Source organism: Lepisosteus platostomus, chromosome 10 (genome assembly GCF_059453375.1).
Source record: "Lepisosteus platostomus isolate fLepPlt1 chromosome 10, fLepPlt1.hap1, whole genome shotgun sequence".
NCBI classification, from domain to species: Eukaryota; Metazoa; Chordata; class Actinopteri; order Semionotiformes; family Lepisosteidae; genus Lepisosteus; species Lepisosteus platostomus.
In genome coordinates this window covers 45883589-45900233 of record NC_142620.1, presented here as the reverse complement: position 1 = coordinate 45900233, position 16645 = coordinate 45883589, and the positions used below count along the sequence as shown (strand labels likewise).

Genomic DNA, 16645 nt, shown 5'->3' with positions numbered 1-16645 from the left:
ATGGTATTTTTTCAGGAATGCATTCCCCATAGTAAATTGAGAACTACCTTTACAAGCTGACCACTTTCACATTGTTTCTAAGGTTCCTATTATTAGTGATAAAGAAGCATTCTGTTGAATTGGCTTTATCTGTCAACCTGTTCATAAAGTGTTAAACATGTGAAGTTTGTACTTATGCCATGGGAGCTTCCTAGGATTTGGTACGTTTCATTACTCACACTGAAAAAAAGGTTAAAAATATAGTAAATAATGTCAACAAAAACAAAGCAGAGAGACATTTGTATTTTGTACGTTTTTCAACAAATATTTAGAACCTTAGTCTTTGGGCATTGCTTGAAAACCTTTTTTTCTCCACTGCCTTACTGTGTGGTGGTGTCCTACTTTTCTATTTCAGACAAAACTGTGTTTCAGAGAGGTAGAGCAATAGACAGAGGAGAAGTGGATGTTGGAACACAAGTGATGCAGACCATTCCTCCAGGACTTTTTTGGCGGTTTCATATTACCGTTCACCATCCAACATATGTGAAATTCAACATCTCCCTGGCCAAAGATGCCTTGCTAGGAATTTATGGAAGAAGAAATATCCCCCCTACGCACACTCAGGTGAACTCTTTAATCTTTTAAAGCATTGTATCTCTTATTCTTAAAATAGATGAGAGAATTCCTTCTTTGTCTTTAATATCAGAATTCTATTTTTATCTTTGTATGTTGTAATATTTGAATGAGAAAATGTGAAAACAGTGAGGAGTGGTCCTGTAGTTGGTACATAACATTTCTATTTATAGGACCATAATTTCTCTATCCCCAAAATGTTTTCCCTTAAGTACAATTAAATTACTGTAATTACAGTAAGTGTTGAACAGTATTTGATTGTTCTTCTGACTTAAATATGTATCAGTCTTATGCACAGGTGCCCTGTTAGTTTGTATCATGCTTTACCATACTTCTCTCTGTTTCACCATTCTTATTATTTCATTGTATTAACTAAATTTTGCTTTTCATGTCACTCCTCTCCAAACTTGATAGCATTGGAAATTGCAATTCAAATTACTGACATTTCACAGAAATGTATTGCACATATGGTACTTCTTTTAGCCAATTAAATATGTAGCTGGCTCCATCAAGTTCATTTTATATATCCACTACAATTTGAAAGTTATCAGCATTAATATGTGTTACTTGACTGAGATGCAAATGCAGAAAACACATTTATCCAGCAGCCAAATAGTCTATGCCACAATGACAAATGCATTGTTAGTGTAACGTCTTTAAAACCACAGTATTCTAGGAATGTTTTTGAAATACATTAAACGGTGTTTCTCCTGTTTTCAGCCCTTATAATACTTAAAATATTGATCAAAATATCAACAGAGAGGAGCTAAGATGACATACTCTCACTTAATATAAATGAATGAATGTGATTAATTAAAAATCAAGATTTTTCCTGTTAGTTATCCTTTCTTTGGTGTTAAAGAGATACAGTACTATAGAATATTTAATTACACTTCAGCATAAGGAAAGCCAAACTCAGTGTGTGTCAGTGTGGTCTTTGACATTGACTAATCTTCACTTCAGCTTTTCCTGGGGATTCATTTGTACAGATAGGCATACAGTATGTTCTTCTTGACCAGAAATAGTTATATTCAGTTAAAACTGATAGAATTCTTTATAGGTCACCCAGCCAAGCACTATAGTCACTCTCATGCATTCTCCACGGATTCATTATTTAATGCCTCTTACCTCATCTGATCAAACCTGTGAGCTATTACATGATGAGATATAATTGGAATCTGTTGTCATTTATTTGCGTTTGTGTCCTCTGGGTAGTCTGCCGAGCGTGTACATTAACGTTTCTTCCAAGGAGACTTTGTCATTACAGCAGAGGGCATGTGGGTAAATTTCTGGAAAGAATCCAGAATTTTTCAGTCAGAAAGACTGAGGCAGAAGAAGATGACCATCTATTACTGTACATGTTTTTTTTTTTTTAATATTTGTTGTTAATAAAATAAGCAAATGTCCTTTAGAGGCTATCCTATTTAAACCTCATCTAAAACATAAAGGTATTCGGGGTTTATTATTATTTTTTATAGAAGTGACAAATATTCTTCATCAAAGTGACACATTCCTCACCTATAACTACATTACTAACATACATTTCAAGTATACTTCTAAAATTCTGATATTTTGCTCTCAGAGAAATTAAAGCAGTAATTATGACAAGGGTTGACTTAACTGTTAGAATTACTTATTGCATACAATGTGACATCCTTTCCCCAGCAGGGACTGACAATGCTGCTTTAGAGTAGTTGTGATGCAAAAGCTACTCTGCTTGTTTGCTTTTCAGAAGTTTTACAATGCAGAGCCAAATGGTGCCTCTAAATGACTTGCTGTGTGTTTCTGAATTATAAACAAAATTACCCACATCCCTGAACCCAGAGGGAACACTTGGCTGAGTATTGCTCTTGAATTTATCTGACTCTTGCTGCTCACAAGAGCAGTTTTGTTGCCTGCAGATATTGCAGGATGGCAAAGTTTGAATCATCAGCATTCAGTTCGTTGTGGAGGAAAAAAATATTTTGTGGCCTGAAGGTGTGAATTCTTCATACCAGCTAAAAGGAGATATTGAGTGATTCAAGTCTTCTTTCTCTTTTTTTTTTAAATGCAAACAAATACGAATGACACCACTGAGTGTACGGCCATATTACTCTCCCAGTCTGCCCTGGGCGATGTAGTCTTCTTGTGCATATCTTTCAGTTCAATCACCTTGCTCTAATGCAGATTTTCAGTTTTATATTTTATGAAAAAGATTTATAGAGAGAGAACTCTTGACACATGTCAATGTCGTTTAAATAAATATGTTGCGCCAGATTTTTCCATTTTCAACCTCTTCATTTTTTAATAAACACATGCATTATACAATATTTAGCACTGGTCATACTTGTGTAAACAGTTGAAGTCAAGCTACTTTTTATTTGTTTTATTTACTTTTTGTTTTGCAGTTTGTCTGAATTGTTACTTTGACAAGTTATCTGTGAACAGAGTTTTTTGATTTCCTGAAGGAAGAGGGACCCTAACAAAAGAGATACTGTACAAACATGTCAAGCACACAGTTCATTCTAAGTAGGAGCTTACTTTGTGACTTAAACCAGTCCTTGGTCTCAGTGTTGTTTTGTTTTACAGTTTGATTTTGTCAAGCTGCTGGATGGGAAACAACTGATTAAACAAGAAGCAAAGGTTTCCGAAGAGTCCAGCTCTTCTCCAAGGAATTTGATTCTTACATCCCTCCAAGAGACAGGCTTCATTGAATATATGGATCCAGGAACCTGGTACCTTGCATTCTACAATGATGGAAAAAAGATGGAACAAGTATTTGTCCTGACCACTGTTATTGGTAATAATTATATTAATTCTGTACAGATTGTTAACTTGGATACAATAGGCTTTATAGTTCCCTTGTCCAAAAACTGGGTTTCTCTGACCACTGTGTCCTTAGGTGAACAGTAAACATCAGTGTTTCAAAAGCAAGAGGGCTGGTTCATTCATTCAAACTCAATAATAAATAACAGAAAATACAGTTCTTGTACACTAATAAAATCACTGTCACCAAACACTTTACTTCTTCCACAATTAAAATGTTTTACTAATTAAAATGACATGTGTTACATTTTGCAGCTGCTAAACACCATTCACTCTTGTTCTAGGTTTTTCTTCATCCTACTATAGTTCTAGTGAGTATTTTCTATCCCATAAATTTTCACCATATATTCAATTTCGCGAACTGTAATGTATTTATTCACCTAAAAACCCAAGTGTATGCAATAACTATGAAAATAACTAAATGTTACAGGGAGGTATTTGAAAGGTCATATTTATATGTATGTTTTGAGCAGCTTTTCATACATTATTTGGATGAATAGTATACAGTATCATAAATTATTGTGTTGAAAAATGTTATGTTTCCATGAATAAAAAAAAGTTCTTAAACCCAGTAAAAGGGTTCATTACATATCAGTATCTTCTTCCCACAGCTATGTGTAAGTCACTCACTTGAAAACCAAAAAAGAAATATTGAATACAAAGTGAAATTACAGAACATGAAAATAGATGGAAATGCAGAATATGGAAGACACATATACTGTAATTATTTGGCCTCTAAGGACAAATGTCATCACATTCTAATTTCCATTATTTTTTTAGTACTTTATGTGGTTCTATATGATAGATTACAGAAGAAATATTCCTCTGGGTTTGCGGTAAAATGCTATCACTTTAAAATGTAATGATGGTTTGAAACTTTACTAGTATAGTACATCAAGGCTCTGGGATTTTTGTGCTCAATTTCATCTTTTGCCAACCATTCTGTCACGATTGCTGCTTTTTGTCTAAGAGCTGACACGCAGTGTTTCTCTCTGACATTCGAACAGAGACAATTAAGTTTCTTGTTCCCAGTTTGTGTTATGTGTGTAATGTCCAATTAAACTATTCTGAATAAGCCATCTACATTTCTCCAAATAAACGCTGTCATAGGTTCTGAAACAGCTAAAAAGCATATCCACCTTAATTGACTGACCTTTGGTTGCCAATCTCTAGGCATATGTTAAGAAAGGTATGGGATTCGCCAATCCACTATCCATCTGCTCTTGATAAGGTTTTCATTCTATTTTTAACTTATTCTAATGTAAATGCTTCAGGGGTAATTTAGAAACTAATGTATTCATGATGCAAGGTCCTCATGGGCCAAGAAGGGAACTGTTACTACGCAAAGGGGGAGGGTGGTTGAGGAGAAGATTAAACTTTTCTTCTGCAGTGGTTTTGTCCTCACTTGTCCCTATATACTGTATGAAACACTGATGTTTTGGTAGCAGTGGTCTGTTGCCCATTATTGCCGAAGATAACTTTAGAGGTTCGAAATAAAAACAGGAAATCTTCACCTATGTAACAATTTCTAACTGCTTTATCTGATCCAGGGTTGCAGGGGAGCCAAGCAACATGTACAAGTGCAAGACAAGATACATCCTGGATGCCAGTTTGTTGCAGGGCACACATACTGTAGCTGCAAACACACACCAGCGCCAATTTTGCAGAAGCCATTTAACCTACCAGTATGTCTTTGGACTGTGGGAGGAAACCAGAGCACCTGGCAGAAACCCAAGCAAACACAGGGAGAACGTACTGTACAAACACCACACAGGCTGCCTTAGGACTTGAACCTAAGGCAGCAGTGCTAACCACTGCACCAGCACAACTCCCTTATTGATAAAATATTCATCACAAATCTTTTCCATTACCAGTATTTTGATAATTAAAATGTATATATGACTATTCTAAATGAGTATTACAAAAAAGAACTGATATGAATACAGTATGTATGCTATATACCGCATATACAGTACAATATAATTTGCATGTTGCATTAAATTAAGATTTTGATTGTGGATCTCAGTTTATCTCATCAGTTATTAACATGAATTAGTAGTGGAAATTTGATTTTTCATTTCAAACTCTCATAAGATTTCTGTGATGAATATTTATGTACCCAGTAATTAATTCATAGCTGTCATCATGTTTCAGTTCAAATACTACATGTTCAAATGCATTACATACAGTATCACATACATGACACAGCCTATGATCTCCATTTTCCCTTTATAGAATCCCTCATCTTTCTCTCTAAAGGCAAGCACCAGGTTGAGAATAAGAAGTACAACAGCACTAGATTAGTGGGTGTAGAGTAGCCATACTGTAACTCCTTTTAAAAACAAATCCAGAGGTTTTCAAAATGGTTTTTCAAAAGTACAGATGTGTAGCATTGCAAGGCCCTGCTAATGGCTCTTTCTGCCTAGAGAGCAATCAGTGGAGAAATGTTCACCTGGTTTTCATGTTAAACTGCTGGTTGTTTTCTCTTGGCAAAAAAAAACCCATAAAAAATAAATTGTTGGGTGCCCTTAGCAACTACAGAACAACTTCATCAGGAAATATTGAATTTCTACCTATAAGCTATTACTGAGTGTGTGTTTTATGTACCTAGAAACCATGGATGGGTGCTCAACAAACTGCAATGGAAATGGAGAGTGCATTTCTGGCCACTGTCATTGTTTCACAGGATTTCTTGGACCTGACTGTGCAAAAGGTAGTGTTTTTCTTTATTTATTGCATAAGACTCTTATTTTATGCAGTGTGTATAGCAGACATTCAATTGAACCATAAGTGCACAAATCCAGCCCTGGAGAGCCAGAAACTGGCAGATTTGCTAGGTCTTATTAATTTATTGTCAACTGAAGACCTTTGAAAAGTGTTAAATTGGTCCAATTATGGCATTTCCAAGCTATAAAATGCTATGAAATTTCCAATTTTCTGTGCCTTGTAGGTGTATGCATGTAATATAGTATAAATAAAATGTACATCTAAGGAAGAGATGATCAAATAGATTATTTTTATTTCTGTCTATTCACTGGAATATGTATTATTGTATTTATTGCAGTTTATTAATATTGTGTTGTACTGATTAAAATATGAGTGGATTACAGATTATATTTTTTTGCAAAATTGTCACTGTCAACATTCTAATTTATATATGGGATCAAAAGACTAAAGGAATGAACAATATTGTCAAGGAGGGTAAAGAATATAAAATATAGTCATGCCCAGCATATCCAGATATAAAATTCCTCTGTCTAACTAGACATTTTAATTCACTCTTTCAATAGCAGGTTGCAACATATAGAGTTTTTGATTCTCTTATTGACAATTCACTGCTAAAGCCAATATGTTTTTGTTGATTAATAAAGTGTTTTTTTTCTAGTCTAGGAGACTTTCTAGTATTGATTTTTGTATCTTGTCAGTTGTGAAGTAAATGTTTCAACTGCTTTGTAATACTTAATAGCAGCTAAATTGAAAGTTCCTAAAAACAGCAATTTAAAAAAAATCACTGTCCTCCATATCCATCTCATACAGTAATTTTCTTTATAAAACTATTTCTAAAAAGGATGATAATTCTGTAAAATATAGAGGACCAATGAATTTCGAGTCTTTTAGTGCTGAATATTTCTGTCTGAAAGATCTCTTTATACCATGTTCTGATTTGTAGAATAAAAAAGTCAAGGATAGAATAGTCATACATTAACCCAGGAATCGTTCTACAAAGCAATTTAATAATGTATACTATTTTTAGTATTGTACAAGTAAGTGTGTGGGTGATTATACACAAATACAACAGAATATGCTGTGTATAATGTGATATAAACGCAAAATAGGTTAATAAAAATACATTTAGTAAATCTACATGTACAAATAACAAAGCACGGAAAGGGCATTTTCCATTTTAAAAGCAAAATAGAACCTTTAGTGAACTTTGTTTCCTAAATATAACTTCTTTATATTTATTTAATGCATTACTGCAGTCCTGACTTTAAGGTGACTAGAATTTGTGCTGAAACCCTTTGCAATCGATTTTTATTTCTTTTTTGGATTCAAATAAACTGTTCTCTGCTTCTTTGGGTCTATTACTTTTATCTGATCCTACACCTTTCTTTCTCTCCTTTGAACGTTATCCCTTGGAATTATTGTAGCGAATGTAATGTGCCCATTACTGATCCCAATGTGGAGCTATGCCAGAGTTGATATGGAGACTAATAGACCATCAGGGATAAGTGCTGCTGCTAACTGAGAGCTTCTGTCTACTAGCAGAAAACTAGAAAGGTTGCCGAGACCTTGTATGGGTTTGGAGGACAAGAAGACATAATGATATTATGCATCAGAAAAAACAAGCATTATGTGATATAAAACTTATTTTGTTAACCTAATTTCTGCTTAATGAAGATACTACAAAGATGTCTTTGTTCATTCCAGTTTATGATGCCACGAATCAATTAAAATATCTAAGTAAATATCAGTCAAATTATATCATGCTAATACTGTGATTTAAATGTTTTTTTTGTGAAATATTGTGACTGTATGATAAAAAGCACAGTACACAGAAAGAAATTTAAATGTTAAAGAGATCCTTATTTTAAGTTCCTTTTTTTTGGCAATTGTCATTATACAACATAACAAACATTTTTAGTTTTTTCAAACTTTATTCTACCCACTGGTAAGGAAAATGGAAAATACAGAGAAATATGGTTCACAAGAAAATCCACAAGATTATCCTCCTGTTTTCCTTTCACTAAGCAATCAGAATTTATTACGCCAATGGTGTGGCTAAATATCAATTGCAAATTTGGAGACAGTTAAAATGTTCATCACATGCAGTGTAAAGTATTTTGAAGGAAGTAATACCAGGATAAGGACAAGTGATGTTCTAGATACTAAAAAACGTAAAAGCTAAACAAGAAAAGAACATAATCTTTTGTGTTATTAAGATTTCTTTTGTGGTTCATTATTGGATTACATTCTGCTTTGACGTGGGAACATTACATCCTGACAAGAATAGTTAGCTGCTTTGAAAACTAAACAAGCCTTAATCATTGTATGCTGTGATTCATTATTTTTGTTCTTTACCACAAGCAATATGTGTCAAACATTAAAAACCTAATGTACTTAACTCCAGGCTTTGAATCATATTTATTTAGAATATACAAAAAAAAGGGGTGAGTTGGACTAGTAAACAACAGCAATATTTTTTTTCATGCTTTCACACATTATAGAAAAGTCATTGAAGCAAAATACAAATTAATTAAATGATTCACTTCCAGGAACTATGCAGTATTTATTAAAGCAGGGTTGCTTTAACTTTTCTGTTTGCTTTTGCTTTTTTTATTATACAGAGGTATTAAGGACTGCATTTTGGCATGGTTGGCAATAAAGATGCACTTTTCTCTCCTAAAAGCCTCAGTATACAATTGTTCTTGATTGATTAAATTAGATAGATAGATAATACTTTATTAATCCCGTAGGGAAATTGATTAAATTAACATATGCTCATTTAAATTGTAAATGAGACCACCACAACAGGAAAAACAAATACCTGGTATGGAGAATGTAGAAACAGTCAAAGGCCAAAGTATGTAATTTATATTAGTAAAAAAAAGTGGGAGCTGCCTGTGGATTTCTGTTGTTTTCAGATATTTATTTACACACACTTATCTCATGTCATTTAAAAAATATTTTCACCTTTTAATTTGCTGTTGTCTACTATGTCTGGTATCGTTACTCAATATCTACAGGGCATTATGTGCTCAACACCACCAAATCAGTACAGTTACAGTACATTTATAATAGTCCCTTCTTTAGAATTTTAAAGAAGTAAGCACTTCTACTACTAGCAGTTAGATTATTTTCTTAAACATTTTGAATATATACTTTTTGAAGTCAAATATTGTAGCATTAGACCATAATTAGCGCAAGATTCATCATGCCTAAAATTAATTAAATTATAATTTCGAATATATCTTCTGTAGACAAATTGAAGCAGCAACAGCTGCTGCAGGATGTGGAAAATGTCTCAAACCATGCAATGTTGCAATCTGAGAAATTAAAAATTAGGTTCTACATGACCTTACATAAACTAAATATACATAACTGTAAGTCATAACTCTTATATGGTATGTTCTCAAAATGTGTATCATTATCATTATTATTACAGTACTGTAATGATATAAAACTACTAGTACTATATTATTATCACTGTGACCTGTACAGTACTTTAACATTAAAGTTATGCTCTTGCAGAGCAATTATATGGCTCTTTTTTGCAGCATCCGCACATGTCATATCACTAGTATGCTTTTCAGTTTTGACTAACAGGGTAACACTGGAAACACGCATAGGAAAATGTTCCAGACAATGCACATATAAGAGAAGATACAGTACGCACACAAGGCAACACAGAACAAGACTGAGGCCACACTCAACTGTTTATGCAAAGCTGGATTTTAAGTAAATCACAGTTACCTGTACATGATTTAGGGAATACCTTTTTTAATTTCCTCTTTTGATCAAAATGAGAAAAAAAAACATCTTTGATTTTGCTTTGTTTTTCAGTGTACAGTTAACCCCTTTTAGAAGGAAGGCACAATTTGGTCACTTCTGTTTACTGTCAATTGTCAATTACCATCTTTAAAAAAGTAGGGATCTAATTAAGAAGAAAGCTTAAAGCAAAAATTAAGGAATACATCAACACAAACACTCCAGAATCTTAAATTATATCACACTGTGAAGGAATTAACCTGCATTGAAAGGCATTTACAGTAAATTTCCACTTCTTGCAAGCAGCTTACAATTATTTTCATATTGTTAGTGTATATGTACTGAGATTCTTAACAGCGTCTGAGGCATTATAACCTCGTTTCATACTATATACTGTATAAGTGAAAAAAACATTTCTTTAGGTTAACAAGTTGTTACTCTTGCCACAAAAGCTTTTCTTTTTTAAACTGGTGAGTTTTGCATTATAGTGGCTACAAACAAGTGCAACAGCATTATAAATATTCACTGAGAGATGCCAAGAAACCCTCCTAGAAAGGAAAGGTAGACTCAAGTAAAACTTGCTACATGCTTATATCCAAAAAGCAAGACTTTTTTTCCCCAAATTTCTAAATCACTTTATGTCTAGTATATTATACTTGGTTGAGTGAAGAATTGTGTTGCTGAGACTCTTTTGTCTGGAAGCACAGCTTACTTTTTATATTCATAAACGGCAATTTTCATGCTACATTCTATAAAAGCCCAGAGGGTGCCTACACAATCTTTGAGCTAGCTGCTGTTTCAGGAGTTCAGTTCTGTTGCCACTTGAACAAATTGAAACACTGTGTGACTCAACTGGATTTCATGGAATGAAGTGTAGTGTGCAGGAGAGCAGTGTATTTGTTTGCTGTGTGCTGCGAAACATGTGCTTGTTTTTCCCATTTATTCTGTATTAGCAGATGTCTGAAAGTGAGGTGGTTAACTAATGTTTTCTGGGAAAAGACTTTCATAGAGGCCTCTGAAAAGGTTTGCTGGAGCTCATGCAGATCAATCAATGAGTACCACAAATTACCTTAATTAAATAACTATGACTACACATGTACAGTACAGTATATTATGTATATTGTAGTATCCTATAATATAGGTCTGAGAAGTGTTTTCTGAAAGTGTTCTGTGTTAAAATGCAACAAAGAGACATGATGTGAATATCCTAAAGCGTAAAAGAGTTGGCAAAGATTATTAAAAATACCTGTCTGACTTATTATCTTACTTCTACTCCCCACCTCGCAACCTTTGTTCATCTGACTCTGGTCTCCGGTTTATCCCCAAGCTCGTCTACACATTAAGGGTGACGGGACCTTCTCTCGCTATGCCTAGAGCTGTGGAATTCTATCCCAAAGGATATCAGAGACTCACCTTCTCTGAGCGCTTTCAAATCCAGACTCAAAACCTTTGTTTTCAGTGCTTTTACTTAATCAGTTCTTGCATTCTAAATTCTTGCTTTCAATTGTGCAAATTTTGTTACCTCTTCTCCTTGTTAACCCTTTTTCACCGTAAAATGCTTTGAGGGGTTACTTTTAAGGGCTACTGTATATGAAATTAAGTTTCTTCTTCTTCTCATTATTATTATTTATCAAAACTCCGTCTTTTTGTTTAAGATTCTTGCCCGGTGCTGTGCAGTGGAAATGGGGAATATGAAAAGGGCCACTGCCTCTGTCATCCTGGCTGGAAGGGTCCAGAGTGTGACATTCAGGAGGACCAGTGTATAGACCCTACCTGCTCCAATCATGGCAGCTGCATCAAAGGGGTGTGTGTCTGTATTCCCACCTATAAGGGCACCAACTGTGAACAAGGTAATTTTTAAGCTTCACTTTTGTTTTTGAACACAAATTTACTATGTATGGGTAGCAGTTGTTTAAAAAATTACTACCTTGTACCAAAGAATAGAGTCCATATTCTTTAGAAAACAAGCTATTAAATCCCATAGATTTCTGTTTTTTAAGAAGAACCAAAGGTATTATTTATATAATGGTAACAATTTTAAAACGCTGGAGACAAAAGATATGTACTGACCTGAATCACGTATATTGAAAAGAATATTGTGACATAAAAAGGAGAAAAAGCTAATTTTGCAAATCACTCATTCACTGGTGTTGTGTAATTATTGCAAATTGTCCATAGTCACATACAGTAGTACATGCTGTCATTAATATGCACATAATAATTGCTGAGTTATGAGTTATATAAAATTGTCTTATTTATGATACATGGTAATTTAAACATCTTCGAAATATTGAAAAATACAAATTAGAAGCATTTATATTTTATGATATGAAATTACTAAATACAGACCTTTAAATCACTGAGGTTTCTTACTGTGGTAATAAGTCTAATTTTGTTGTATATGAGCTGTTTTTGTATGTAGCGTGTATAGAAAACATCAGGATTTTCTTTGTTTCTTATTTATGTTTTTGCAAAAATATCAGGGAAAATGCATTTGATATAATTATGGCCTAGTCGTATTTCAGATGATGTAAATTATGAATGATTCTCCTCCATGTGCATCACACTCCAGAACCCACCAGATGAATCATGCTCATTTATTCCCTTTATTTGAAAGGGAACGAGAGTTGTGCTCAAACACATAAATGTATTTTTCAAAAAAAGGATGGATGCTGCTGTTTTAATTGGATTACATTTTTATCATGTTTGCTAATTACAATGCCAAGTTTTTTTTTTTAAATCAGTAAAAACATAAACCAGTTACCTTAACATATTTCAACCTGGTTCTCAACAAAATGTAATAGAATGAGAACAATAAACAATCTCTGCCGCAGCTTCTTCACTGCGATGTTGTCCCAATTTCAAGTACATGGCCTTCACACTCAGATAATAAACACGCAGATGTTATTTTTCTTATATAAATGGAGCACCATACCTCTTCTTATTAAAAACTCCTAAATGTATTGTAAAATGAATTAGTTATTTGTTTTTCATTCAATTGTATTTTACTGTACAGAATCATGTTCCATGCATAACGTCTACACGTACATGTTTCCTCAGTGGACTGCTTAGATCCCTTGTGCTCTGGCCAAGGCGTGTGTGTAAAGGGGGAGTGTCTGTGCTCGCCAGGCTGGGGGGGTGCGAACTGTGAGACCCCCCTCCCTTCCTGCCGGGAACAATGTTCAGGCCACGGGTCCTACCTGCCTGAGACAGGAACCTGTTCCTGTGACTCCAGCTGGACTGGTAGTGACTGCTCCACAGGTGAGATGTCTCCGGTCAACAGTACCATGTCTTAGGGCAATGGATTGTCAACAGAAAAGGCCACATTTACTCCTGAATATTCATTTCACAAATGACAGACAAATCACAGTTGTGTAGTCCCATACTCCTCTCACAGAAAAGTGTTACTAAACTGCAGCTAATGTTTTGTTCAACATCTTTTTTTCAGGCTTGCCTTAGAAACTTAAAAAAAAGGTATATAAAATGTCCTATTGAAGCAGTGTAAAGCAAAACTATAAAGTTTAAAACGGAGTTTTACATTCAATGCACTGTTTTCTTTCTTTGTTGTATGTATGCAGGAACATTACGTAATTGCACAAAAGTTGTTTTACCCATGCAGAAATGAGCAAACATGCATCACAATATTTAGAGGCTGTTTTTTTGTGGTTTTGTTGTTAAGAAGAAGAAAATGAATAATAAAAATAAAATTAATAAAATCAGAAAATGGATGTCAGATTGGGAAAATATATTCAATGAGACAAATCTGTTTGAAACATTTTAAATGTTTCAGTTTATATTTTTTGTGTATACTTGTTTTTATTAACAATAATATGTAAAACTCTCATTAATCTTGCAATTATTTTGTCAGCTTAAAGGGGACAGTTTAACTAATATCTTGGAATCAACTCTCTAGGCACAAGTAAATGATTGTGTTTTCCTAGGAACAATGATTACACATCTATCAGGGGCACCTTAACAAACTTAATTCACAGCTTACTACCAGCACATCTTGTGATAATTTCTTTTACATGCTGAGTGTAAATTAGATTTTGCCTTGTGACTTCAAAAGTATGAACACTTTGTGTTGCTTTGTTTCAAGATATCACTTCATTCCCTCTAGTTCTTGCGGGCATTGTAATGCATTTCTAGGGAAGTAGACAGACATATTTTTGCTAATTTGATTTGATTGTTTAATTGTAAAGTTGTGTGCCTCTTTTTGTGTTCTGCAGGTGCAAGTTAGTCTTTATTAACTCATTTACAGTAGCTTGGGCATTTCAGCCAGAGCTTCGGGAATCACTGGCATTCTTCAGGGACTGCCAGTGGATTCTGACAAACACCATTCCAAATCAGAGCTAGTGAATGAAATCAACACTCTGACATGGTGATTACATTCTTACTGCACCCAGAAATGATGCATCTGATTGCAGTTTTGCTCTTTATAAAAAATAATACATTTCAGTGTTACACCATGTTAATTAAGCTCAATTCCTCTGTCAGGAAGAATCAGTGAGAAATATATTGGTTTGTAAAAAATGTGTTTCCATGTACTGTGTTTAACAGATTATGTAATTTATTTGAAATTTTACAGAGATTCAGAAAACTGAAATTATCTTGAAAATATATGACTTTGAAGAAAGTGACAAGCATATATTTAATAGTTTGTGGACCCTACAAACAAAATATCTAAAAGTACTCTTTATTAATTAACTGTACTAAAACCTGAGTTTTGAGTGAGAAGAGAATAACAAAGCTGATCCTTACTCTTGGCAATAACCAAAAACATACTCCAAACCTATTATTTTCAAACAAGAAAAAGCTTATTCAAAAACATACTCCAAACCTATTATTTTCAAACAAAAAAAAGCTTATTACCTACCAGCACCAGCAACAGATGAATAATTTTTACAACTCAGCTTTACTTTATTGGAGAAATGAGTAGCCAATCACAGCTAAATGTCTGTGTTCATTACTGAAATTATTGTGCTGTGTCATATTTTCAAGAGTATACAGATCTAAAAAATATGCACAAAATATATCTTTTTGAAGCGAAGATAATAGGCACGTAAAAGCAGACAGGTGAGTTTCAGAGGTTCTTTCAAAGGTGCCATCTAAATATGAGAATGTCTTGTATCTATTGCACCTTTAATGACAGTTGTTGAATGTAAAATAAATTGCATTGTCTCCTCTACTAATTCACAGCTGCAGTACTCCCTTGCTAAGTCATCAAAATGGTTTGTCATCAGATCTCACACTTGAATGACCTGGAGTCTGTACTTCATAAAGTTAATCAAATTTCATCAACCTGTCTGAAACACTTCTTCCATAATCTTACTCTTCAGCATTTTGTGCAATGTGATGCCTCCTGTTTGTCCATCAAAGTTTATTTCCTTATATTCCCGAATTCTGCTTCTCTTTTACTTTTTTTTCTGCATAATCCCAGGTACTAAATGCAATTCAATCTGGAAAATGAGTAACTGAGAAAAATGATTATCCTTTTAATATGTCAATGATTTGAGATATTTTAAGCAAATACACTTATGTAGATCATTTTGAAGCTAAAAGCTAATTAAGTATTCAGTTAACACATGAGCCTAAATTGTGCACAATGCTGAAATTGCATTATGAAAACCAGTTTCTCCCTGGTGGTGTACCAAAAATGATGCCACCTGGTGTCAAGATGTTGGAAATGTGTTCCAAATGACTCATATATAATTTAATGCAGCTTAATGTCCTTCAAAAAATCAAGATAAAACTGAGCTTCTAAAACTAAAACTGAACTTCTTATCCGCTTTCTAACGATTTGTGAATGAAACACTCCGAAGGATCATTCATTTTGCTGTTTACCTTTGTGAGAACAAAACTCAAAAGCTATATATTGAGCAAGGTGTCAGCAAAAATGAAAAAACAAATCCAGTATGCAGTCCAGAAGAAAAAATATTTATAAATCTATATACTTTATCCTCTTTATATATTCTTTGTTAATGTATACATTGACAGATCACATAGTTTCTTTGGGGATAGATTATAATTTTTTGCGCAAAAGGATGTTACTTTTAGGATGACAGAGTGGATTGGCAGTTATCACTGTTACTGCCAAACTCTGAGGCCCTGGGTTCAGTTTTGGACAGGCTCTTTGGGCTCATGTTCTCCCTATGATCACATGATTTTCACCAGGTGCCCTGGTTTCCTTTTACATTCCAAAGACAGCTAACTAGTTAGATTACTAGGTGTTTCTGAGTTATGTGTGGGTGTGCTAAGATGGACTACCATCCTATCCAGCACACAGTCCTACTTTCTTCCCTCAAGATCCTTACCAGGAACAAAGTGCTTTGGAGTAGTAGTGGGATTTTCTTTCCTTTAAATAATATGTTATGATGTAATTTTCTTTAAACATAATACTGGTATTTTGTGGGTAAAACACAAAAACAGCACTTTTATTTCTTGCTTCATTTTGTTTTTCATTGTAATGTTTTATAAATATTTCTTGAGCTGTGTGTCTATTTAAACCGATAATGTGCAGTTTTAAAAGAGCAGCAAAAGATACAGAATGCTCTGAAGCATTATTAATATCTATGTTTAGGTTCCTGGATGTATAAAATTAATAAATGTTTCTAATTTAATCATTATTGCTTTCTTGTGAAGTTATAAAAATTAATATTCGTATCAATAAAAAGAATCAATAGGGGGATGTTTACTTTTAGTTTTTTTTTCTTATGATTAAGTGTGCAGTAGCAAAGAA

At 33.8% G+C, this 16645-nt stretch overlaps 1 protein-coding gene and 1 long non-coding RNA gene across 7 annotated transcripts in view; one reads left to right on the top strand and one right to left on the bottom strand.

Annotated features, from left to right (window-relative positions):
- Positions 1 to 16645, top strand: part of tenm1 (teneurin transmembrane protein 1) — a 339710-nt gene that overhangs the window by 242611 nt on the left and 80454 nt on the right. For all 6 annotated transcript variants that reach the window (XM_088596739.1, XM_088596742.1, XM_088596741.1 and 3 more), the window contains 5 exons: positions 395 to 603; positions 3181 to 3391; positions 6029 to 6130; positions 11562 to 11756; positions 12967 to 13167. In XM_088596739.1, the coding sequence (XP_088452865.1) occupies positions 395 to 603; positions 3181 to 3391; positions 6029 to 6130; positions 11562 to 11756; positions 12967 to 13167 (918 nt within the window). The remainder of the gene's footprint in view (positions 1 to 394; positions 604 to 3180; positions 3392 to 6028; positions 6131 to 11561; positions 11757 to 12966; positions 13168 to 16645) is intronic.
- Positions 3281 to 16645, bottom strand: part of LOC148653804 (uncharacterized) — an 84486-nt gene continuing 71121 nt past the window's right edge. Inside the window, exon 3 of the long non-coding RNA XR_015924843.1 lies at positions 3281 to 3338. This is a non-coding gene — a long non-coding RNA (uncharacterized LOC148653804). The remainder of the gene's footprint in view (positions 3339 to 16645) is intronic.